This window comes from Quercus lobata, chromosome 5 (assembly GCF_001633185.2).
Source record: "Quercus lobata isolate SW786 chromosome 5, ValleyOak3.0 Primary Assembly, whole genome shotgun sequence".
NCBI lineage: Eukaryota > Viridiplantae > Streptophyta > Magnoliopsida > Fagales > Fagaceae > Quercus > Quercus lobata.
In genome coordinates this window covers 15,575,564-15,602,367 of record NC_044908.1, presented here as the reverse complement: position 1 = coordinate 15,602,367, position 26,804 = coordinate 15,575,564, and the positions used below count along the sequence as shown (strand labels likewise).

The following is a 26,804-nucleotide window of genomic DNA, read 5'->3' as shown; positions in this document are numbered from 1 at the left end:
TGCCTTTGTCCTCCAATAAAGTTGTTGACGAATAACTTACTCAACTCCTCGAAAGAACCAACAGTGTTCGGAGGTATCTTGCTAAACCACAATCGTGATGGCCCCTTAAGGGTGGTTGGGAAGGCTCTACACATTATCGCATCTAGAACTCCTTCAAGGTGCATTGTGGTCTTGAAGGTTGCAATGTGGTCACACGGGTCACGCGTTCCATCATACGAATCCAACGAAGGCATCTTAAACTTGGAAGGCAAGGGATGACTATTGACGAAAGCTATGAAAAAGGAATCAGTTTGATGAACTAAATCATCTACATGATTCGTCCTTCTCATATTCTCCCTCATCTAGTTCATAGCTCTCCTCATTTGATCCATCTCCCTTTCCAAGTGTGGCACCTTACGTGAAGCGGTACCCTTGAGTGGTTCTTGCGCTCAACATTTTCTCATTCTCTAACTTCCTGAGCCTACCCGTCCACACACCTTTCATTACGCCACCTTCTTTGGTTGATCTCTCGTGTCAACTCTTGATTTTGACAGGTTAATTCTGCCATGGCGGCTTCCATAGATTGTATTCACTGGACGGAAGGCGGTTACATAACAGGTGCTGATTGGTGAGTGCGGTTGGGGCGGCTGGAAGTGTTCTCACTCTCCTGATGGCTTGGACTAGTGGCCATTGACCTTGTTTGGACTATAGCCTTTTGTCAGAGAAAGATAAATTGCAAAATACAAATTTAATCTTCTCCATAGACGGCGCCAACTGATGATGCAAAGAAAATCAGTAGGCTGAATGTTCCGGGCTTTAATGGGTTAGTGGCTGCTTGGAAGGCCTGAAAAGAAAGAAATACAAGTTCAAAGGTGACTGGGGTGAATTGGCCAAGAACCCTCCGATGCTTAAGTTAGTTTTCTCTCTAGAACTCAAGAATTCCAACTTTAGGGGTAGTGGAAACTTACTTTCATTTGATGTGGATGAGTCCTTATATAGTGAGCCTTAGAGTGGTTACTTGTTTAGTAACTTTCTCAATGTGTACGGAAGTTAGAAGGTTCAGACTTAACTTCCACAACTACTATAGAAGTTAGAAGGTTCAATCTTATCTTCTATAACCGCCATTAGAAGTAAAATACTTAATGGGAATTTATAGTGATGAACAATGATTTTGCTCATACTTCAAAATAGTAGAACGTGGTTCGCATTATAAACTTTTATATATAAATCCATTCTGAAAATTTTGTAAGTGTTGAGAGGCCATCCAGGTGCTTCCTTGATGGACGACCTTCATACCCACGGATGACCTCTTGATGGTGTATGACCTTATGTTGGGTTAACCTTTTTGATTCTGGACGACTCTATGCACAAATTGGAGATAGTTTGATTTTTAGTTTACCATCAGATTATAAAGATAATGGTGAAGCATTTTATGTTAGATTATTTATTTAGGAAATTAGACATCTTTTCAGCATGTTATTATTGCTAAAAGAGATTAAATTGGGTCAGGAGCTGGCATAAAAGGTGTGTTTTACGCTAGCCAATCCTGACCCAACACGTCAACAAAAAAAAAAAAAAAAAAACTTTCTCTCTTCCTCTCTCCTCTTCCCATCCCCCTCACTTTTCTAGAGGCTTGAAGCAACGTTGGAGGAGCCACAATCTCTTTTTTTTTTTTTTTTTTCTTTTTTTCATATCTTCCTCTCTTCTGCAAAATCCTCTGAAAGAATTGCAAATTTTACAAAAAAATCCTAGCAAAGGGGCTGTTCACACACCCAAACCAACCATCAATGGAACTCACAACAAAATATAGTGAGAAACCCATGCCACAAACTTAGATCCACCAAAAAAGAAAAAAAAGAAAAGAATCAACCCAACAGTTTCAACTAGTAATTTTACTTCAATCTTGCAATACCCAAGCCACAAAGAACAACATAGACAACAATATTACTAAAAAAAACTCAAAACCACAATATAAAGCAATTTCACTTCACAGGCCTTGCAACATAAAACCTTCAAATGTGTATTTGAATAAAGATAAAAAATTAATTAAAAAAAAAAAGATAGAAGAAAAAAGTAACCTGTGAATCTTGAACTAAAGAAGAAAAAAAAGGGACCTAAGAAAAAAGACAAAGAAGAACTAGGTGTTGTGATAAGAGGCGTGAGAGATAAACTAAATCCAATGGAAAACCCATATGAAAAATCCAACATAACCCACATGAAAAACCCAATGGAAATCAATCAAATCCGCCACCGTTGCTGCCACCGGATCTACCTTGCTGCCACCGTCGCATCTGCCTTGCTGCCATCACTAGATCCAACCCAAATGGACTTAGATTGACATGGGTTTGTGTTGAAGTGAAGTTTTTTGGTTTGTTTATTGAGTTTTCTGGTTTATTAATGGAGTTTTCCAGTGAAGAAAGGGGCAAAAGAAGAAAACTTGACCGATGAAGAAAGATGAGAAAAAGAAGAAAAAGAAAGAAAATTCACTGTGTGAGAGAGAGAGAATAGTTTTCAGAAAAGCAACGTTGCTTTAGGCCTACAATATTTCTGGAAAACTGAAGGGGATGGGAAGAGGAGAGAGGAAGAGAGAAAGTAGTTCTTTTATTATTATTTTGCTGACATGTCGGGTTAGGATTGACTGGTATAAAACACACCTTTTACGCCAGCTCTTGACCCAATTTAATCTCTTGCTAAAATACTATCAAACTTCATTGTACTATTGGGGCCAATTGGGTTACCCTTAACCCTATCTTAATCTGTTAAATCTTACCTAACTTTACGTACCAACGTGACCCTAACTTTACGTACCCACGGATGACAATTAATGTCTCAATCAATTATTATAAAGTATAGTTCTTTATACCTTTTCTTTTATTGGTTGTACTACTTCAAAAAAAATTCTAGACTGTTTATTTTTTTGATGAACAAAAAAATTCTAGACTTAGCGAGCAAGTATGGAACCTAAAAAAACATTTGGTGAAGATTATTCTGGTGTCTTATAAAAGGGACAAAGTTTATGACCAAGAAAAAAAAAAGTCTTTGTTGAATACTTCATTAATCCCCCCTCACACCAGAATATTTTTTACTGCACTAGTCTTAAAAAATTAATATTGGCTTTAGCAAAATACAAGTATATTTTTTCCCCATTGACTATCATTGTAATTGAAATAAAATGATGGATTGTTAAAATTTATGGACCTGCATATGCATATATAAAAAGAATCTTGCTAAGGAATATTGAAAAGTCAAGTCAATGTGTTTGTAGCGCACACGCATTAGAATACTCATGTTTCTTCCTTGTTTTAATCATCTACAATATATTTGTGCAATGTCTTCCTAAAACTACATTCATAATATTTTGGCTGCAAATTGAGCAGCAGCCAAAGAAGCTCCAAAACCATGTCGGTAAAGAAGAGTTTGTCTCTAAACAACGTTGAGGCCGCAAAGGGTGATGCTGCAAAGCGTGGACGCTATGATCGCTGCTTCTCTTTCATGGAGGTTTCAGTAGAACCAGGAAAGACACTTAAGGAGATGGACTCCTTCAAGTTGAAGGCTGAGATCAAGAGGTGGGCTAAGGCTGTGGTGGCGTATGCCCGGCAGGTTAGTGATAAATTTGGAAGCTCACGTAGCAGCAGTTGAAGGATATGTCAAGGCTTATATGTTTCCATCATCATGAAGATCAAGGATTTCTTCTGGATTCTTGATTGAAGGCTTTATGTTGTGCATTTGTATTGAAGACAGGTTAAATTAATATTTGGTGCTCAATATTTACTCTATTTCAAATGGTCCTTATAATACATACAAAAATGTTTTGAAAGGATATGAATTGTCATATAATGGATGGAAAATCATTGAAGTGATCTCGGTTTCATGAAAAATATTTGTTAGATCAGTATTTTCCATCCATCAAATGATGATAAAATCTTTATTGATGATTTTGAAACAAAAGTCAAAGGTCGAGTATCAAGTATGTAATTTAACCTTGAAGAAATATGATGGGTTGGTTGATTGTTTGCAATGGGGGGTGGAGGTGACAATAATTTGCAACAAAAACTTGGAAGATCTTTTGGGCTATTTCAGGTCAAGCAAGACAAGTTAAATAATGTGGCAGCAATTCACAACTTCGCTTGCAACAGCTTGCGTCTGTGGTGAAGAGTCCAAAGGAGATGAAGCCTGAAGGGGCTCTAATCTTAAGAAATGCATGTATATGATAATTATTCCATAAAAATTTGATTTTTTTTCCTTGCTTCTGTCATTTTTTTGTTTGGATTATGTAATTACAAAACCATGGATTATTGATGGTTATAGAGGTTTAGTTGAATGCTTCAACAAAGCCTATAATTCAGAATGTTATTTAACCAGCATTTTACTTTCAGAACGGTTTGAAATGTAATGGTTGTTAGATGATTAAGATTTGGATCTTGCAGAGTAAATGTATAACATATCTTGTCACTGGTTTGGACGCTACATGCCTTGCATGTGAATGATGTGATGGTCTTTTTGTATCCAATTTCTTTGATAGAATAAGATTAAAAAGAGATTAAAAGGAAATAAATTTTTTTTCTTGAAAATATAAGTAGTTTTCAATTGACAGGCCGGGACAAAGGGTCACGATACCGCGATGATGAGCTACAACAATCGGATTGCCATTTAGCTAATAAACCCGTGGATATTGAGGTTCCACAGGCAGTACTTCCTGATACTGTATTTGAAGCGGTTGTTTGAATTCTTTATGATATGCAATTAAAACAAGTTCTTGCTAATGGTAAAAAGGGGGCTTCTTGTACTTCCCTTATATCAATTATCATTTCAACAATCAACTTCTCCCATAATGATATCTATGTTACCTAGTATTGTCATAATATCAGCCAATTTCATTCTTTTAACTAATTGAGGAAGAATTTGCAAATTGATAAAACCAGGTGGTCAAATATTCCATCTCCAAGGAAAACCACTCTGATCCCCTATCAGAAAAATTCTCAATTCCCCTTTAGGGGCTTCAACTCTCACATAAAGTTCTTGTATGCTTAATAAATCGACAAACCTACAAAGTGATGAAATCTTTTGAATTGAACCCTTAAAAAAAAGGTATTTTAATTGACATTTCTTTTATTAACATGTCATAAGTATAGAAATAAATAGTTATGTTAAAAGTAGTGTAACTCAAGCTTTTCCAACAGAAACGTTCAATATTCAAATCTCTATTCTATTGTAATTGTCAAATTATTAAAAAAAACTATTTTTTATATTAGTAAAATCTATATAAATGTTGTTACGTTATTGAAAACCACTTTTTATTTTTCAAGTTTCAAATTTTAGTTTCCCCTTCTTTTTTATTAATAGCGAAGTTGAAACCTATCTTTTTGTCTTAATATATGAAGGGTGCTAGTATATGTTTGGAAGTTGCTCTTATTGTTAAATGTTTAATTTCAAGTTTTTTATAAACCAAAATATTAAATTTAGTATAATTATAAAGAAAGACAAACAAATACATTATTTTACTATACAATATTATTACTTATTTATTTATTTTTGAGAAGGTATTGTGCATTACTTTGTCCTTCATATATTAGCAAATTAAGCAGGAAAAAAATAGGCACTTTAAAGAACAAACGATTCAGGCATTTGGTTTGTGTTATAAACAAATTATATACCTGATTTTGTATTGTGTATTACTTTGTCTTTCATATATTAGCAAATTAAGCAGGAAAAACGAAATTAGGCACTCTAAAGAACAAACGATTCATGCATTTGGTTTGGTTTGTGTTATAAACAAATTATATACTTGATTTTGTACCACAAGTGCAAGTGTGCAACCCCAATCTAGTTTTATATAGCAGTAAATGTCAACGACTCAGCGGAATTGCATATAAATAATTCGAGCCTATTGAAGTTACAAAAGAGCCACCTATAGTACTTGGTTTATGCTTTGACAATTTGGCATCCTTGTGTACTTTGCTTGACTAATTAAAAAATAACTCTCTCATATATATATATATATATATATATATATATTACTTTTCTTATCTTTAGGCTTAAGTAATTACAGAAATGAGAAGAATGGTGAATACTTGCACAGAGTTGAAGGAAAAATTCAAAAAAAAAAAAAAAAAAAAAAAAAAAAGAGTTGAAGGGAAAAAATGAAAAAGCCCCAAGCCCTCGATTTAGGTTGAACTTATTTATATATTCTTTTATTGATCATGACTAAAATGTGGGATATATATACACACCCAATCTTACCAAATTTGTTCTTTTTATTGTGCTTGGTATAACAAACCCTACCTTAACAACTCTGTCAAGGTTTAGGGGCTCTACTTTGGGATTAATTTCAATCAAGGTATGCTATATGGTATAGCGAATGAGGCCTCTAAATTTTAACCAATATGGTTATTTCTTTCATTGTAATAGTGTTAGTTAAACTCAAATATTAGCTAATGAATAAATAATATCTTTTTATCAAATGAAAAACTAGAAAAAAAAAGAAAGAAAAATGCTATGTCCACAACATTTTTCACAATAAATCATAAGTATCAGGTTGTTTATTAGCTGTTATTGTTGGGCAACAAAGTAATTTAAAGTAATTTCAATGGTGGGTTTAAATTAAAACTAGTAACAACTTAACACCTAAAATTTGTTGTAAAAATGTTGTGAATAAAGAACTTCTATATAAAAAAGAAAAAAGCAATACAAAAATTTTCACAACATTTTTCATAACAGTTGAGTTGACAAACTTTTACTAGTTCTCATTTAGGTCAACTATTAATATATATCACATTTTTACTTCTATCAATTTGTCACATTAACATGTGTGAAAAGTTTTGTCAAATTTTTTGTGTTTATAGACTTTCTCAAAAAAAAAAAAAAAAAAAAAAAAAATTCTATGTGGTCAAGTAGTAATTTTGCATCTAAAATAAGATAATTTAGTTTAAGTAATATTAAATTTTTTAAATTTAAAAAAGTCATTTAAATATATAAAATGTCTTAATTTAGTTTTCATTTACGGCCCCCAAATACACCAAGCCGCCCTGATTTTAATAACCTTGATTAAAAAATGTTTTAAATTATGGATTTCAATAAACTCAATTAGTAAAATCTTTATATCATTGAATATAAAAAATATAGAACTGAATCTTGTCTACATAGAAAAGAAATTTACTAGTGTCTTGAAATAATGATAATATATATATATATATATATAGAGAGAGAGAGAGAGAGAGAGAGAGAGAGAGAGAGAGAGAGAGAGAGAGAGAGAGAGAGAGAGAGAGAGAGAGAGAGAGAGAGAGAGAGAGAGAGAGAGAGAGAGAGAGTCCAATTAGATTTTAATTGGATTTTTAATTTCGCACCACATGTCTTATTTAATTTTTTAAGTTTGTGCAAAGTGAATTATTAAGTGTAAAAATTGAAGAGTCCAAATTTAATATGATTCTAAATTGGATTTCAATAAGAATCCAAATTTTTATCACTTGTCCATCTAAGTTTTTGATTTTGATGGCAAGTGAATTATTGGATGCAAAAACCGAAAAGTCTAAAACCAATTAAATTCTAAATTATATATATATTAGTTAAAAGCCCGTGCTTTGCACGGTTTTATCATAAACTTATAGAATATATTTTTTATAAGAGAAACAATAACCAAATAAATAATTATTATAATAACAAAAGGAATTAATTTTATTGGTATAACAACCTTCAAATATAAAATGAGACTTGTAGTTACATATATCAAATTGTTTTTATTTGAATTTTGTATATAGTTAATTAGTAACATTATTAGCTACAATAATATTAATGAGGAAAAAAAAATGTTAGAAGTTGTTTTACATTTGGGAGATTGTTGAATACCTCTAGGGCTGTCCACGGGTCGGGTTTGTGCCCGACCCGGACTTCACTCGAAACTTTTAGGTGGGTGAAAATGAAACCCAAAACCGACTAAGAATGCTAGTCGGATTGTCCGATTCGGATCTCGTCGAGTTTCGGTTATACCTATCGGTTTCAGGTTTTGTCACCGGTGCCGTTATTTGGCTAGATTCGTCGAGATCTGGCCAAATTACGACGAGATCTGGCTAGATCACGACGAGATCTCGCCGAGATCTTGCCAGATCACGACTAGATCTCGCTGGATCTGGACTAGATCTCGACGAGATCTTGCTGGATCTAGTGAGATTTCAAGTAATTTTTCATTGGAGAACTCCAAATACCGTCGGTTTTTGTAAGTTTTCGTCGAAAAACCTTCGAATATCGTCGGAAGATTTTAGTTTTATAATAGGGTTGGGTGGCTCAGGTTTTTGGGAGGAAACCCACCAACCAACCTGAAGGTGTTGGGTTCTGTGGGCGGCGACCCACCATTGACTGTTTGAGTGGTCGGTTCGGGTCTGGGCGAGTTGGTCGGGTTTCTGGGTTGGGTGGACTATCCTAAATACCTCTTTGTACACTATATTTTTAGTGTATCCTTATTCTTGTTTGTCATTGTTCTTTATTAAAATATTTAGTCTTTCATGCAATTGGTCGTGGTTGAACCAAGGTGGTCGATACCGTACCGGTACCGGCCAGTATGACTAGATCTCGCTGGATCTGGACTAGATCTCGACGAGATCTTGCTGGATCTAGTGAGATTTCAAGTAATTTTTCGTCGGAGAACTCCAAATACAGTCGGTTTTTGTAAGTTTTCGTCGAAAATCCTTCGAATATCGTCGGAAGATTTTAGTTTGATGATAGGGTTGGGTGGCTCAGGTTTTTGGGAGGAAACCCACCAACCAACCTGAAGGTGTTGGGTTCTGTGGGCGGCAACCCACCATTGACTGTTTGAGTGGTCGGTTCGGGTTTGGGCGAGTTGGTCGGGTTTTTGGGTTGGGTGGACTATCCTAAATACCTCTTTGTACACTATATTTTTAGTGTATCCTTATTCTTGTTTGTCATTGTTCTTTATTAAAATATTTAGTCTTTCATGCAATTGGTCGTGGTTGAACCAAGGTGGTCGATACCGTACCGGTACCGGCCAGTATGACTAGATCTCGTTGGATCTGGACTAGATCTCGACGAGATCTTGCTGGATCTAGTGAGATTTCAAGTAATTTTTCGTTGGAGAACTCCAAATACCGTCGGTTTTTGTAAGTTTTCGTCGAAAAACCTTCGAATATCGTCGGAAGATTTTAGTTTGATGATAGGGTTGGGTGGCTCAGGTTTTTGGGAGGAAACCCACCAACCAACCTGAAGGTGTTGGGTTCTGTGGGCGGCGACCCACCATTGACTGTTTGAGTGGTCGGTTCGGGTCTGGGCGAGTTGGTCGGGTTTCTGGGTTGGGTGGACTATCCTAAATACCTCTTTGTACACTATATTTTTAGTGTATCCTTATTCTTGTTTGTCATTGTTCTTTATTAAAATATTTAGTCTTTCATGCAATTGGTCATGGTTGAACCAAGGTGGTCGATACCGTACCGGTACCGGCCAGTATGACTAGATCTCGCTGGATCTGGACTAGATCTCGACGAGATCTTGCTGGATCTAGTGAGATTTCAAGTAATTTTTCGTTGGAGAACTCCAAATACCGTCGGTTTTTGTAAGTTTTCGTCGAAAAACCTTCGAATATCGTCGGAAGATTTTAGTTTTATGATAGGGTTAGGTGGCTCAGGTTTTTGGGAGGAAACCCACCAACCAACCTGAAGGTGTTGAGTTCTGTGGGCGGCGACCCACCATTGACTGTTTGAGTGGTCGGTTTGGGTCTGGGCGAGTTGGTCGGGTTTCTGGGTTGGGTGGACTATCCTAAATACCTCTTTGTACACTATATTTTTAGTGTATCCTTATTCTTGTTTGTCATTGTTCTTTATTAAAATATTTAGTCTTTCATGCAATTGGTCGTGGTTGAACCAAGGTGGTCGATACCGTACCGGTACCGGCCAGTATGTACCGTACCGGTATGTATACCGGAATTGAAACATCAACGTTTCATACCAGTTTAAATATTGACTGTATTGGCCATACCGGCCGATTTCAGGCATTATTGGCCGGTATCGGGCGTACTAGCTAGTATAGAAAAAAGCTTCTTCTTCTTCTTTTATTTATTTTTAAATTTTTAAATTTTTAATTTTTTATAGTTTTGTAATTTTTGAATTTTTGTAAATGCAATGAACAAATAAGCTTTCTATTTTTTATATTGTGTTTGTTTTTCTTTTAATTTATGCTAAAATCTAAAACCATGAATAATTTGTTCTGAATTGAGGTAATGTTTTGTGGTAAACTTTTATATTTATTATAATACACACAAACACATATTTATTTATAAATATAAAAAATAACGGTAAACCAGAAACGGTACACTGGTATTGACCGATACCAAAATATATCGTTCTACTAGTCAAACTGGTACAGCCTCTGGTACGAAATTAACTCCCTTGAGCTGAACACTGGACTTAGGAAGTCCTTGATTTTTGTTGATTGTCATAGCATAACAAATCGTTTTCTTAATCTTAAAAAAATAATAATTATAATATATTTTTTAACTATAATTAACATGTAATCATGTGAAGATTATCATTTTGAATGCTTTTTATTTGATAAAACCATATATGTTTAACCATATTAATGATATATGTGTAACAATGTATCACCATTGAATATCACTTTAGCTACCAAGTCAAAAAGTAAAGCGGTGTGTAATTCATGTATGGTATACAAAATAATAACAAAATAATGTCTAACTATATATATATATATATATATTTAGAAGCATGTCTAAGCATAAAATTTGTATCTTAAATGTTCAATCATGAATGTGACTTTTAATGCATCTACAATACAAAAGAAGTATCACTGTCTCACCAACAAACATTATTCTTGGTTATATAAAAAAAAAACAATGACCATGATTCTTGCTTTCTCCAAACTAGCCTGAACAAAAGAAATTATATATATATATATATATATTAACCATCTTCTCTCACTGCATTTTTCTTTCTTTTATTTTTCATTATTCCTGCGGCACTCTTTGGCTTCTCTCTCTCTCTAATTACCTCACATGCATGTCTCTATTTATTATTTGTCTCTATTTATATAACAAATAAAAGCAACCGTTTATCAAAAAAAATAAAAAATAAACCGCTTTATCTTTACGTCCCTTATAAATTCACTTGGGACTCCTATCCCTTTTTGAAATAGAATACTAAATAAGTAGGCCTCTATGTGTTTGTTTTCTTATCTATTTCACTATTTGTTCCAGAAAAGAGTTTATAAGATACACCACTAAAATTACAACGTAACTGGATACAAAAATAAGCTGATTTTTAAATTTTTTTGCAATGTCTATTTTTTAACTATATATATATTTTAGTTGAAAGCTCATGCATTATACGGATTTGTTTTGTTCATAGACATATAAAATATATAATTTTATGAAGAAAAAAATAATTATTACACAATTTATATGAATTATCTGATTTATGTATACACACTCCACATTGAAGAAGTTGATAAAAACAAAAAGTCTAATGCCAATTTAATTTGTGGATGTGTGAAGCTGAATTCTAAATCTAAAAAATAAGTGTTAAGATTTTTATCAACTTAGAAATTATAAGAGAAGAAGATAAGAACAAAAAAGAAATTATATCTTTAAAAAAAAAATGAAAAAATAGAATTTGGATTGTAATCAAATTGACAAAATAATAATAATATCTTTAAAAATCTAAAAAAATTTCTGTAATTTGGTGAAACCACTCGGCGCAATTATGGCTTCTAAGCCCAACTTTTATAATGTGTGTATATATATATATATATATATATATATAAATATATAAGAAACCAATACATATGTTAGAAATGTGTGGTTTTTAAAAAGTGTAAACTACTAATACCATGTATAATTTGAACCCCTTCTAAAATTTTTAGTTGTAGCTGTGCACTAGTAAGTAATAATTATGAAGCAATACTCCATAAATTAACCCTCTTTGTCTAAAAAAAGAAAAGAAACAGAGAGCTGTGCGTGTGGGTTGAACTTTTTTATATATTTAGTTTTATAAAATGAAGAACAAAGTGTGATAATTCTTTTATATTGTTAGGTAAAACACAATCCTCATGAAACGTGTCAAATGTCATAGTTTAGGGAGGGATTAGTTCCAATAATATGCTATCTTGATTTGTCTAATATTTTAGTATTTATTTGATAGTTAGTTAGACTTACTAAACTCATCAATCAATGGCTTGGTAGGCAAGGTGGCTTTTTGCTTTGCCAAAGAAACTTCTAAAAATCCAACCGTGCACGCACGTTAATAATAACCTCTCTTTCTTTTCTTTTTTCTCAGAAAATTCCTATGTATACTATGATCTTACTCATGTCTTAGTCATCACGTTGTTGATTAGCGAGGTGCCTCACCAAGAAAATAGGCATTGCTTTTAGGATTTTTAATCTGATCTTAATAATAGCATTGGAATGGAGTGAAGAAATATGATAAATTATTATCTAACTTTATTATGAAAATTTACAAATGTAACATCTTCTTTCATCTTGTCTTTGAGATGGTGACATAACAAGCTTTTCTTTGCTAATGGGAACAGTTTAGGTTAAACACCCACTTTCAAAAGGCTTGCTTTGATAAGTGGGTTTTGGCTGGTGAGGTCAGCTGCGTAGGTTTTACACAAGTCCTAATAGTTTTTTCTAGAAAGGTTCCTTATGATATAAAATAAATAAATAAAATGTAATCCGTTGATGAAGGGAGACTATATAATTGAAAGCCATAAATTATTTTTTTTTTGGGTGTTTTTGTAAATGTGGTTAATTAAATTATTTGTGTATCGTGTGTTCCAGTTAGCTTGATAGTTAAATAAGAAATCTGGAGTTTAATCTCCGTTTACACTAAAAATCGATTGGAATCTTAGTTTGATGATAAATAGCTATTATTAAAAGCGAATGCTATAGGTTTGAACTTTCTTAAAAAAAAAAAAAAAAAATTGTCTTTCTTCTGCTCTTTAGTATTTGTAGCAATGTGCTTTGATTGAGTTAATTGCCAAAACTACTTAATAAAAAGAAGTTGCAAAGAAATTTAAAATTTGTACACCGTGACTCCAATCTAGTTTGTTCTCATGAAAAAAAAAAAAAAAAAAAAAACTAATTATATCATCATTTCAGACAAGATGAAAAAAAACATTATACAAGGGATTTTTTTAGAAGAAAAAAAAATTAATTGGTAAAATATCATATGATTGAAGGAAGAACTAAGGTTAGAATATGAAGTTAACTAAAAAAAAAAAAAATCATTTGGTGCCTTTACATCCAAAAAAATCAATTAAAAAAAAAAAATCAAATTCTCTAGGCTTAGGTTTTAGAAGAATGAAGGCCCAGTAGCCCTTTAAAATTTGGGCCTGATTTCTAACTTTGTAGTTTCATCTCATCTTCTTTGTGGGCCCAACATTAAACAAATAAAATAATTAAAAAAAAAAAAAAATCCCTCAAAAGTCGGTGCTTAAGAAACCCTAAGAGCATCTTTGAGAGACAGAGAGCTTCACTGTTAGTCTTCCAAGTCTCCTTTTCCGATTGGTCCTAACCACTAAGGTAATAATAACCTTTTTTTTCTTGTTCTATTTCCTTAAATAAATTTTCGTTTTAGTTTAGATTCTGTTACTTTGAGATTTATATTAACTGATTTTTATTTTATTTATTTTTTTGGATGGAAAATATTGATGCGGTTATGATCTTACGGTTACGCCAATTTCGCAACTAATTTTGGATCCTATTAAAAAAAATTTTATAAACTTTTTTTTGGGGCAAAATTCGAACAGATCTTTCAAAAAATAAAAAAGTCAATATTTTCAAATTTGGTAAAAAAGAACGTATTTATTATAGTTAGTTAAGTTAGTTATAGGTGTACCTATGTGAATCTTATTACATGGTTGAATGTTATGGGTCCATTTGATGCTACTGATAGTATTACTTGTTGTCATGTTTTTTTGGTAATTCATTGGTGATTATGATTTGGGTTTGCTTTGATTATTTATTCGTTTAGATGAAATTTTGAAGCTGATTATAATTGTAGGGGCAAATGAAATGGTGGGTGATTCTCCGTTCATTGTGTTATACTTAATAAATACTAATGTTGACAACTTGGGTAGTGTTTTTTCTAATGACATTTATAGTAGTAGTGAAAAAACGACATGTGAATTCAGGAAGTTATATAGAGTCAAACTTTGGTAGAAAAGAATACATGTGACCGATCTGACTATCTATAATCGACCCCAAAATTTTGTGACTAAGGCTTGGTGGTTGTTGTACATGACGATACCCTCGGCCTCACTTGGAAAGCATATTAGATTGCATCGCCATAAAAATTAGCACAAATTTATTTACTAGGATCTGTAAGCGTGGATATGGAGTAATTTATTAAAGGGTATGTGAATCTTACATGGGTGGCTCATGATATGCTTTTTTGCTGTTTGTTGCTAGTGGAAATGAGGATATTGAGACTTGTATGTGTGTTAATTTTGTGGGTGCTGGAAATGGCATAGAGCTCTTGGCTTATTTCTTAGTTAGGGTCTCATTGTAGAACTAGTTGCAGTAAAATTTGCAGCTCATGGGTTCTGCTGAATCTGACCTATGATTATATAAAACTTGTCTCTACAAAAGTACTTGTATTATACACGCATTTATGTAGAATTACTAACTGAGCTTTACAGTGATAAATATTCTCGACAACTTAATGGCTAATTCTCCCAGCTTCTACCCACCTATATATATATATATTCACATGGTCCTTATTTTTGTCTGTGTATGCATTCATGTTTTGATAATATGCGGAACACATATCATTTGTTGTTGTAAAGTTGTATTTGTATTACTTAATCATTATAATACTTGTAAATTTATGATACTTCTGTGGTCCTATTTTGGTGGTTTTTGGATTGTAAAGTCCTTTTTTAAAACTAAAAGGTTGATGATACTAATGCATTTAAAAAAAAAAAAAAACTTTTAATTAATATTTTTCTAACTTTCACCTTTATTGCTAGGCTGGTATTTTTGTTCTAGTCGTGTCTATCAAAACATAAAATGGCAGATGCTCAAGAAACAGATAAGAACATTGAGATATGGAAAATCAAGAAGTTGATCAAAGCATTGGAAGCTGCAAGAGGCAATGGTACCAGCATGATTTCTCTTATTATGCCTCCCCGTGATCAAATATCTCGGGTCACTAAGATGTTAGGTGATGAATTTGGAACTGCTTCAAACATCAAAAGTAGGGTGAACCGTCAGTCAGTGTTGGGGGCCATTACTTCTGCTCAACAGAGGCTAAAGCTTTATAACAAGGTTCCTCCCAATGGGCTGGTGCTTTATACCGGAACAATTGTTACTGAAGATGGCAAGGAAAAGAAGGTTACGATTGACTTTGAGCCTTTTAAGCCTATAAATGCATCACTCTACCTCTGTGACAATAAGTTTCACACAGAAGCTCTAAATGAACTTTTAGAATCTGATGACAAGTTTGGTTTTATAGTCATGGATGGAAATGGCACCCTTTTTGGGACATTGAGTGGAAACACAAGAGAAGTGCTTCATAAGTTCACAGTCGATCTACCAAAGAAGCATGGCAGAGGAGGGCAGTCAGCTCTACGTTTTGCTCGTCTTCGAATGGAAAAGCGCCACAACTATGTAAGAAAGACTGCAGAACTTGCAACACAGTTCTTCATTAATCCTGCTACAAGTCAGCCTAATGTTGCTGGACTTATACTTGCTGGTTCAGCTGACTTCAAGACTGAGCTCAGTCAGTCAGATATGTTTGATCCTCGATTACAAGCAAAGATATTGAATGTGGTTGATGTTTCTTATGGAGGGGAAAATGGTTTCAATCAAGCCATTGAGCTTTCCTCAGAAATTCTATCCAATGTGAAGTTTATACAAGAGAAACGCTTGATTGGCAAATACTTCGAGGAGATCAGTCAGGATACTGGTAAATATGTCTTTGGTGTTGATGACACGTTGAAGACTCTAGAAATGGGTGCTGTGGAAACCCTCATTGTGTGGGAAAACTTGGATATTAACAGGTATGTGTTGAAAAACAGTACCACAGGTGAGATTCTTATAAAGCACCTGAACAAGGAACAAGAGGCTGATCAGAGCAACTTCCGGGATTCAGCCACCTCCTCAGAGTTGGAGGTTCAGGAGAAGTTGCCCTTACTTGAATGGTTTGCGAATGAGTACAAGCGGTTTGGTTGCACACTTGAATTTGTCACCAACAAATCCCAAGAGGGATCACAATTTTGCAGAGGGTTTGGTGGTATCGGGGGTATACTTCGTTACCAGCTTGACATAAGATCCTTTGATGAGGTATCCGATGATGGAGAAGTATATGAGGATTCCGATTAAGAGTCAACTGATTGTGGCATAGTGCACTTCTCAAAGGATGTTGTAAAAGTTTGTGCAAGGTATGATGTAGTCTTTATTGCTGCTGCTACTTCAGAGATTTGAGAATACAATCTAAGATTTCACTGCTTCAGGATTTATTTTACTGCTCAACCATTGGATATGTAATGATACCAATTTGGCACTGTTCTTTTTATACTTTTCTTGCCTTGATTCTCTTCTGCAGTGTTTGGGAACTTTTGCATTGTCCTTTGTATTCCTCAAGTTACAATTGACAGGCTTTACCAAAGGAAGTTGGTCTTAAGTTTAATCCGGGAATCCAAGACCTGGCTAGATTGTTTTTATGGTTGCTCGAAACTTTCCATTGTTGTGTGATGACATAATATTGAAGGGATTTGGACCCAGCAAATGCTTGTTACATGGTATTAGAACCTTGTTTCAGTAATGTTGTGTGTATGTCATGGTTTTGTTTTGCTATAAGGCGATGCCCTTTCCTGTGGTTTTCTCTTGCTGACTTCATGGTGGAGTTCAGACAGATTAAATGTGGCCTATAATACTTTTTTTGATAAGTAATGTGGCCTTTAATACTTCATATTCTTTGTTGTTGGCAGAGAGTTTATATATGTTTGATGCATGCTCTAAGTGGAAAATTGAAATTAGAGAGCAATGAATTTTAGCCTATCTCAAACAAAAATGTTGAAAAATAAAAATAAAGAATTCCCAGTAGTGTGATTTCTCTCTTTTTGATTGGACTAAATTGCAGGAAGATCTTCATGATATCAAACTTTGGTGGTATCCTTTTGCTGCGGAGCCTAGGGATTGATATGCATGGCCAAATTTATCATGCAGGGAAGGATTTTGTTTCGTCTGTTTGGGTTCAAGAGAGGATATAAAGGGCTTGGGAGCGATTCTTCCAGTTATATTGCCTGTTCATTGAAATGGTTTTTGGTTTTTACATAACTACCAAGGTTGTGAGCAAAACCAAAACCTAAAGATCCCATGGTTTTTGTTGGCCATCAAAGTTCAAAAATTCAAGTTTTGTTCTTGAAGTGTGAATATGGAAAATATGGTGATTCCAACAATAAGAAAAATTAGGGGGTGTATGGTATTTTGAATAATAGTTTTCAGTGTTTAAACAATATTACATGTATTTTTACATTTTTTCCGCCTACACGTATTTCTAAAAGATACAAATAACGTTATTAAAACAATATTACCAAACGAGCCATACTCATTGTAAGTAGGGAATAAGTGGCGCGAGGGGCAGTGATTACACCTGCAAGTTGTTGGTGGTGTCTATTTTTTTATTTTTTATTTTTTTTATGGATTAAAAAAGAGGGAAAATAAAGAGGAGAAATCAAGCTTGAATTAAAACAAATGAACAAATATCCAAAATCAAGTGGACCGGGTTAGTAAGGGTTGAAATTCCGCTATGCCTGAAATCAATAGGCAGCATTTTACATGCAAAACAGTGGCATTTCTTTTGTACGATTCCATCATAGGAAAAACCGAAAAAGACCATGAACAAAATTACATGACCATCGTTGCACCACAGCTAGCGGGTAGCAACTCAACAACAGCAAATTGTACAAATATTGATTTTGTCAAATTCATTTTATAACATAAATAACATCTAAGAATTTGGAGACTAAGGTTTGTGGTTATTGTTGTATCATACTATACACAACATGTTTTTGAATAAACTTTCTTGTGACGCATTGTTTAGATCTAGATAATGTACAAAAGAATAAAAAAAGAAACGAACCCATTTGATGTTGTGCTAGTTTGTAGTGAGTCAAATTGGCATGGAAGATTGGATTTGCCACAGTAACTGGGAGCATCAACAAATTTGATGTATATATATTTATCAAAACTTTTCTACCTTGTCTTTTGTGTTTTTTTTGGGTCAATTATAATACAGATAACAACTGTAAAAAAAGAAAAAAGAAAAAAAGAAAAAAACAGGAGAATATTTTCTAAGGCTCTGCTTAGAAAGATCACATCTTGCTTTAAATCCTCCTCATAAATGAAGCATGCATTCTAGAAATCCCTATGCAAAATTTTCCTAAAAGAAAACTATTATCCACCAAAGTGTAGAACAAGATTGAGCCAAATGTACAAGAATTCTCTACATGGAGACCTCAAAACTTTGATCAGCTCCAAAGAACTATTACAGGAAAAAACCTCTGGTTCCTTTTCTTCTTTTGTGCCATAAATGCAGTGGAGAAGAAATTGAGAAGGTCACAAGTCATTCTTCTCACTCTCTTTTACCTTGCCAAACATCTTTCTGCCACCAGAAATGGTTCTCAAGAGCTGTTTTGAACACACATCCTGTGCCTGTGTGGCATTTTTCACACGATTGGCTCTAACCCACGCAGGTTCCTGCCAGAAAACAAAGTTCCATATGACCTTTAGTTTACTAATACCCAAAAATCTTAATTCAAATTATAGTATTATACATATTCTACATAAGAGAAAAGGATATGGAAAAGAAGATACTTTACAAAAGAGACAAGAGTCACCTCAGGAACAAAGCGGGAGAATCCAAACTTAATCAACAGGAGGATATGTTCAATGACCAAAATTATTGCAAGTCCAGGCTCTATGCTCCATTTCCCCTCATGATCATAAAACCATGCTAGAAATGCGCAGTTGGTGCATATTGACATTACTATCAGGAACTGAAAATTGAAGAGACATACTAAAATCAGTTGGGCATTGATAGAGTACATAGAAAACCCTCTTTAGATTTGCATCTAGTGTGGAGTTTTGAAAGAATGGGGGAAGTTTTAGGAACAGTGAACAGACAAATCAATGATTTCTGCTTTGTGGATTTGAAAACGTTTGTATGAACTATGGATGTGTGATTTTTCAGTCCATCATAGTGTTGCATCTACACGATCACACCCATCTAGTTTGTGTTGTCCTAGTATTTTAAAGGTAGAAATAAGCGTAGATATTTTTCTTCCAAGAGTATTCATGATAAAATAGTTCTCACATCCAGATAATTAAGTACCTGAAAAATGTTCAGCCAAGCACCAATCGTCGTGGCAGCACGAGGGACAGGCCTTTTTAACATGGCAAGCAGCTTTAATGCATCTGTTCTAATTTCTGTAATGTTGTTCTGCAAATTGTGGAACTTCATCATTCACTTTACTTTGAATCAAAACAAACTCAAAAATAAAATAAAATATAAGGGAAAAGAAAAAACACATGGTGGAAGTACAACAAAAAGCATTTATACCAAAGTAGCAAAGGCAAATGCGAGGGGGAATGCACAAGCAAACATCATGATCATTCCAAACTGTAAAGCCAGCTCCAAACAGTCTGCAGGTGAATCTTGATAATCAGTCAAAATGGAAATATTATGAGAATATCATGATTGATTTAAAAAAACAAGGAAGAAAACCTTTCGAGTTCCAATTTCCGTGCCTACAGAACACATGAATTCTTCAGATCAAATTAACAAGCTAACATTATCACTGGAACTTAAGAGAAAAAGAAAGGCCAAAATATCTAGTACAAATTAATGAAGTAAGTTGATGCAAACCTCACATGAAGCATAAGTGTCCATCTGGGAATTGCTTATTTGCATATTGTTTATCAAAAGATATAGTTTTTGGTAACTTTTATGTTAAATGTGTTACAAAAAGTTAAAAGCTAGATTATTTGCAAAAAAGCTGAGACATGCCAAAGTCGGAACTTTTTTAACAATTCCCAAATGCACACTAAGTTTCATGCATATAATTCCAATCCAATTTGACAATTCTAACTCAACCAAGAATTTTCTCCAAAACAGTTTATAAAAATGATATTTATAGTACTCTGAGAAACCAAAAAAAAGAAAAAAAAGAAGCATATAATTGCATATGATTTCAAAATGAATCTGGTTTTACAGTATAAATTTATTTGGCATATTACCATCAAACAGCCCATCTTCAAGCTCCTCACCAATGCTTGCTGTGTAAGAAGGTTTCAGGTACTCTTTCTCTACTCTTGAAGAAAACTGGATCTTCCCTGTTGATGATCCTTTTTCACATCTTTTCTTCTTTCTTGACAACGTAACGATGCATCAACCCATGTTCAGGTAACACAAAAAGAAGGTAAAATTAAGCATGCCCCCAAAAGGCTAAGTTGTCAAGACATGACAACAGACAGAAGAAACTTACCGGACTCTGTATTTTTTGTAGCTGTACTTAAGATAGGGTAAAGAGTTCTCCAACAAGTTCTCCAAAACCTGGATAACATTTCCAGTTCAATAGCATATCAAGCCAAGCAACAGTGAAATCTAAATTAAAAGAATCCAAACAAAAAAGGATCTACTTCACCTCAGATATAAGAAGACGCTGAATCAAGACTTGGCGGAGAGTCAAAAAATTGCGGTGCAAGAGAGCATGATAGAAAACTCCAATATATGTCTGCATGAAATAAAGACCAAAGACCTGCAAGAGCAATTATGGTCTTGAAGTGCGGTAAATCTCCCATAAAGAGACAAGAAAAGCCACAAGGGATGTATGAAAATTCTAGTCAATACCTTGTAGACCAAGCTGTCAGCCCTTTTTTCTGCAGTTTCATTGTTTTCATACTTAATGAGCTTAACCGATATCTTACCTCCAATCCGTGTAAAACGCTGAATAGCAAACAGATAAACAGCTGTCAGCCCAAACCTGAAAAGAAAAATTTAAAAAGTGTCATCTTCATTAACACATCCAAGAAGAAATTTATACAATATTAAAAGAAATTGGAAAAAGGGGTTTTAGCATGAAAATTTGGGGAAGATCACTTAATAGAATTTTTTTTTTTTAAATGTCCATCCCTTAATGTAGAAAGCCTAACCCTGGACAACGGAAATAGATTTTGACATGATAGCAACAGATAAGCATCTGAGTCTGTATGACAAGGAATTGGCTGGTGGCTAGGGTTGTGGACCTCACCTTGATAAACCTTCTAAACCTTCATCTTTCTTATGCCAAAAGAAGCCTGGAGGTTTAAATAAAATCAATGGAGAAAGACTGGATTTAAAGAAAGGAATATTATGGATAGAATCTTATAATACTCAAAAAGGAAGGTTCATGTAGGTGGTTTGTGGTAGCATCATCATCTTACTCAGACAACAGAAGTAGAAGATGGATATAACTTATATTAAATTGACTTAAGAGAACACATGATGAAGGTATAAGAGAGCCTTAGACATTTGGAGGGTTGAGTAGAAGAGAACTCGAGAACACACATTCTTGTTGTTGCCAGTAAATTATCAACATAATTTCGTTCATTAAGAAACATTATATTAAGGGGGAAAAAAACCTAAATGAAAATAACTGAGACTCTTACTTCATAACATCAGAGACAATAACCTCGTAAAGATGAGCATATGCCAACTCAAATGGCAGCTGAAGGAATATAATACTCATGATAACTATAGCATCATTTCTGAATCTCAGGAGATGTCCAAACCACTCACTTCTTTGGTACACTTCTTTCTCGTTTGTTTTATCAGTCCCCCATTTTCTTAATGCTTTTACAGGTGTCTGTAAGGAACCCCACTCCATGCCCAGAAGTTTATATCCGGGCTCCACTCCAACTGAATAACTGATTTGCCATCTATAAAAGCAAAACCAAGACAGAATGACATGAAGGATACCAACGTATAATTGACAAAACACAGGAGGAAAATAGGAAGAAGAATCTAATATTTCAGTACATAATTGACTAACCTGGCCAAAAGGGCGGAGTTTTTACGTTTCCAGAACTGGGAAAACATTACAGCCCATAATATTATGCCTATGAAGAAAATAGGGAGCACCAATAACTGCAATGACCTGGAAAAGGCATTTAAGGAAACAACTTATTTATTTATAAGCAATATTGTACCAGATTCTCAAATATACAAAAAAACATTAACAGCCTGCAGGCACATTAAGAGGTAGTGTAGCCAACCCAAAATCAATCAGCTGCACAGTGATAGCAAATGCAGCCGGGAAGAACATCCATCGTGTATACATTCCAAGGAAAGCAAAATAGATTGCAATCTGCAAAGTATCAATTCCTTGTTATAAGTTGGCAAAGACATTATTAGAAAACTGACAAAAGAACTATAAATAAAGCTATAGTTACCTTTGCCCCAAAATATGAATAAATCTCATCGATTGGTTGGTCTGTAATGTCCCACCAGTTCAGTGCCCAATTCTTAAGGAGTTTCTTCCTCTTTATTTCATCTATCAACCAAAAGTCATCTTACTTTAAAATTCAGATGGTACCAGAACCACAATATTTTTGTGATAAGTTAATCATACCATGCAAAGGAAAGACTTGTTTTATGAAATGCACTGATTCCAATTTTGGAACTAAATTTTCACCAACTTCCCAACAGAACTCTTTTCCATCATACGTTAAAGTTACAGCCGACTTGCTCTTGTTCACCTGTAAATTTCAGTCTGTATATCAGCTTTACTAATAAATCATGTTCAAACTACATGTTGGGAAAATAACTTTTATATATCATATATAAGGTCATAATATCAAATATTAGAGCCATCAGTGTACTGTGGCAATATGAAACCAATTTATGACAAATTCTAAAAAGAATTATAAAGGCATGTATGCTGGTTGATTGTGGTGTAGGAAATACTTCCATTCAGTGGATGTAAGGTAAATTTATATTTAGTGAATTAATATTCATTTAAAAAAAAAAAAATCATTGCAATATTGATTGCCTTCATATAGCATACCAAATTTGCTTAATAATAGAAGCAAAAAATGTAGGAAAAAAAGGGAGGGGGAGGATATCATGATAAAGAATGGTATGAGTGTGGAAAAGTTGACTCACAATCCCATATATTAAGTGATTGTAGCAATGAAAACGCTCAAACCAACTGAACAATGAACCATCATGCTGTTTCACAAAAGCATCAACCTCCTCCCATTCAAATTGTAGATCCATACCTGAGATAGAGTAGAGCATATTATATTTTCTAGTAAGATAAACTGCATACCTTTTTTTTTTTTTTTTAATGAAAATCAAAGAGCTCTAGTACTCATAAGAGAGGACAAATGAAACATGTCAAATTAGACAAGGAAAAAATGTCAGCTAGAAACTGCATTATCATTACCAATATGGGTCCTTTTCTTTAATTTTAACTCAGCAGCAGCCCTCCCCAAAGTCTCCAAAGGTGCTGCCAGCTGAAATAATAAAGATTGATAAAATCAGCAGCTCAACTTAGCAAAGAGTTAACTTAAATTGCTTAAGGTTCAGGTCAGCCAGAAGGGATGTATGGTGCAAAAATGTAGAATGAAATATTGCCAAATTGCATAAATTTTCTCTATGTCAACAAAAACTAAAACATCAGAAACAACATTTTCTCACCCTTCTCTCTCTCTTAGAGGGACAGAAGGTCCTAAATTAGAAATTAATCTGCTCCTGAGGGTTTAAAGAGCATGCTAGTAAATCATCATCAGAATAATCAATAGAACAAATTAATACCACGAAATTGATTCCACAGCAATTACCTACCCTATTAACTAATACATCACAGTGAAGAAACACCTAAAATGCATATAGAACGTGCATACACATAAGATTAAATGCACATAACACCTCAAATTCTGGAATGTACATACATACATACATACACAAACATGAGGATTCATACGGAAATTAAAATAATTTAGCTTCCTAGTAAGCCACATCCATGAACCGCAAAGGAAAGAAGATTCTTGAGCTATACCATAAGATTCAACAATATTACACAATGTAAATGGTATGTACCGGCACAAGGCATAAAAAAAATCACTAATTAACAAAGATTGTAGGAGAGCTAAGGAGACAAAGTAGAAGATAAAACCTTGATGAACTCATCAGCAACACCTTGGACTCTCTCAACAATGAAACCAACCTTCGTGAACTCATCAACAAGAACCTCCAAACAGTTACAATCCTCATTTTCTTCCTCCACATTCCTCTTTGGAACCACCACCCCTATTTCAAAAGCAGTTTGCTCCTCCTCGATTATATTCATTTCCAGTCCCTCCCACCCACCCACTCCACCCCCAAAAGCAACCAAAAAAAAATAAAAATGTAAAACAAAACACCAAATCTTCTTCAACAACTCAAGCAGGCAAAAGGGTTTCCAAAATTAGTAACAAATGGCTCTTAAATCAACCAAAGATTTGATTTTTCTTGTTGGAATGGCTGAAATAGCCAAATGGGTCTACTTCTTTTGGATCAAAGAGATACTTTACCAACCAAAGGCATGGCTCCTCTACTAAAATGACTCAAAAACCGAAATGGGTGTAGGAATCCAATTCAAAAAAAAAAAAAAAAAAAAAAAAAAAGAGGAAAAGGAAAAAGAAAAAGAAAAAAAAGGCAAATGGGTCTCTATTTGGGATCAAAAAGGCTGGTACCAAGTAGCAACCTTACCAAACAGAGAAGTTTTTTTCAAAACGACAAGTTGGGTTCTTGATAAAACCAGCAACACCGTTACAAAAACGGACAGACAGAGAGAGAACTGAGAGTGAGAAGTACATAGTTAACACAGGTGTCTGAGGAATCGAGAATTTGGGAGTGAGACATAGGAAAACAACAAAAGGGCGCTGACACGTGGGTTTGTTTCTGCCTAATTATCGGAGCAAATCACCAGCAATGCATTGATATTCAAAAATGATACATGTCATAATCTTAAAGGTATGCTATTGGATATTGGACCCCACTGTCCCTCTTCCTTTAGCATAAATAGTAAAAGGTTCGTTTTAATGGGTGTTTTACCGTTTTTAAAGCAATCTTTAATAAATTATTTCTAAAAAGTTTTGATACAGTGAAAAATATAAAAAGTCTTTAAAAAATTAATTATTTTTTCTTTCATAAAAAGTTTTTAAAAATATTTCTTAATTTAATGTCCTTAGCCATCTGTTAATTTTTCTTAGATGAGAATGATATAAGACCAAATAAAAAAATTATAAAAAAAAAACTAGTTTATCTCCAATTAAGTAAGTTTTTATTTTGAGGACCAGTTAAGAAAATTAGGTTTCAAATCCTAAATAATTTGGATAAAAAATGCATTATTTTTAATTGGACATGGCTTGAGTTTCTAGCAAAAATATTGGTGTTTTGAGTATGAAACAAAAATACTTGTGTAAAATTTGTCACATGTTTGTATTGTGTTGAGCCACTAAATCAGAGTCTTATCCATTTATAATCTCATTGTTTGTACAAATTCATTTGACATTTTGACAAATTTTATGTGTTTGGGGTTAATTTAATTTAATTTTTTTGGTTTATATTGTTTGTAAATAATTTGGATAAAAACTCAATTATATCTTTAAAAAGTTGAGGTTCAAACAATTTTCAACTAACTAAAAATGCGTTTTTTTTTTTTAATAATTTTTTTTAAAGCTAACACTTTCACTTTAAGAAGCATTTGGAGTAATTTGTTGGCTGAAAGTCAACAAAAATTAATTATTCTTATAAAATTGGATTTTTTTTAAAATGTTCCAAAATAAATAAGATAAAAAGTTAAAATAAGTAAAATAATTCAAACTCAAATTTTAATATATAAGTATGTTTTTATTATAACTCACGTATATTCCTCTTTTAAGCAATTTGCAGATTTGGAGGAATGTTTTAGGAATCAAAGACTCCAACCAATACTTTTTCCCCAAAAATTTAAAAAAAGAAGTCAAAACAATTAAAAAGAGGAGGGAATAATGCGGCACACTAACACCGTCCCCATTAATTGTTTTGCACGATGCTGGCGTTGAAATGGAGCAACGCTGATAATCCGTGGGCCCGCATCACAATTTAATTTGGAGTATTTGTTTTGGAGCCCACACGGTTTAAAACTTGCGAGTTGGGAGTGGTTTTAATGCAATCTTCTTACCAGTTTTTTTTAAGGAAAATGCTAAAATCAGTGTAAATTTTACTGTTAAAAGGAAAGTGACAAAAATTAGTACATATAGTAAAATTTAAATTTACGCAACAGATATTAATAATAACTTTTTTCATAATTTGATAATTATAATAAAGAGGAGGATTTGGACCCTTTTATTCCTTTCCATTATAGAGGTACTAATAGGATATAGACTAGGTCTGTTTGATTTGAACTTTTTAGTTGTAGTTGGTTTAAAACTCTCATTTTGACATAATAAATAAATTAATAAAAAATAATGTCTAAAATTGTGAGACTTCTAATAACAAAGTATTAGAAAGTCACTTAATAGTTTTAAAATTGTGGTTTAAAACTCTTAATGTTATTGAGTAATCGTTGGTTTAAAACTCTATAGATTTATGAAAAGTAGTCAATATTTGGTTTAAAACTCTTCAGTTTGTTGAGTATTGGTCAGTTTATATAATACACGTGGTTTTTTTCTTCTCCTCGAGGTAGGAGCATTTCCCTCTCACCCCGAGTGAGTACTTTTTCCACTGAGCAGCGCCGACGAGTGGACCCTCATCTCTTATTCTAATATTTTTCTTCTCTGCCCTCTGCTACCTACAAAC

The 26,804-nt window shown here is 33.6% G+C and overlaps 2 protein-coding genes across 2 annotated transcripts; one reads left to right on the top strand and one right to left on the bottom strand.

Moving 5' to 3' along the window:
* The first annotated feature begins 13,409 nt into the window (after positions 1 to 13,409).
* Positions 13,410 to 16,884, top strand: LOC115992321 (eukaryotic peptide chain release factor subunit 1-3). The gene is made up of 2 exons (XM_031116475.1): positions 13,410 to 13,516; positions 14,965 to 16,884. The coding sequence occupies exon 2, from the start codon at positions 15,005 to 15,007 to the stop codon at positions 16,316 to 16,318; it is 1,314 nt and encodes a 437-aa protein (XP_030972335.1). The 5' UTR covers positions 13,410 to 13,516; positions 14,965 to 15,004; the 3' UTR covers positions 16,319 to 16,884.
* Positions 16,885 to 18,154: 1,270 nt separating this feature from the next.
* On the bottom strand, positions 18,155 to 24,330 carry LOC115993160 (anoctamin-like protein At1g73020). Its single transcript, XM_031117451.1, has 16 exons — positions 24,157 to 24,330; positions 23,425 to 23,494; positions 23,142 to 23,257; positions 22,609 to 22,735; positions 22,430 to 22,530; positions 22,253 to 22,344; positions 22,030 to 22,134; positions 21,647 to 21,916; positions 20,850 to 20,982; positions 20,644 to 20,757; positions 20,485 to 20,552; positions 20,237 to 20,367; positions 19,560 to 19,642; positions 19,332 to 19,439; positions 18,838 to 18,996; positions 18,155 to 18,697 (listed from the first exon to the last, which is right to left on the bottom strand). The coding sequence occupies exons 1-16, from the start codon at positions 24,328 to 24,330 to the stop codon at positions 18,557 to 18,559; spliced, it is 1,992 nt and encodes a 663-aa protein (XP_030973311.1). The 3' UTR covers positions 18,155 to 18,556.
* Between the last annotated feature and the right edge of the window lie 2,474 nt (positions 24,331 to 26,804).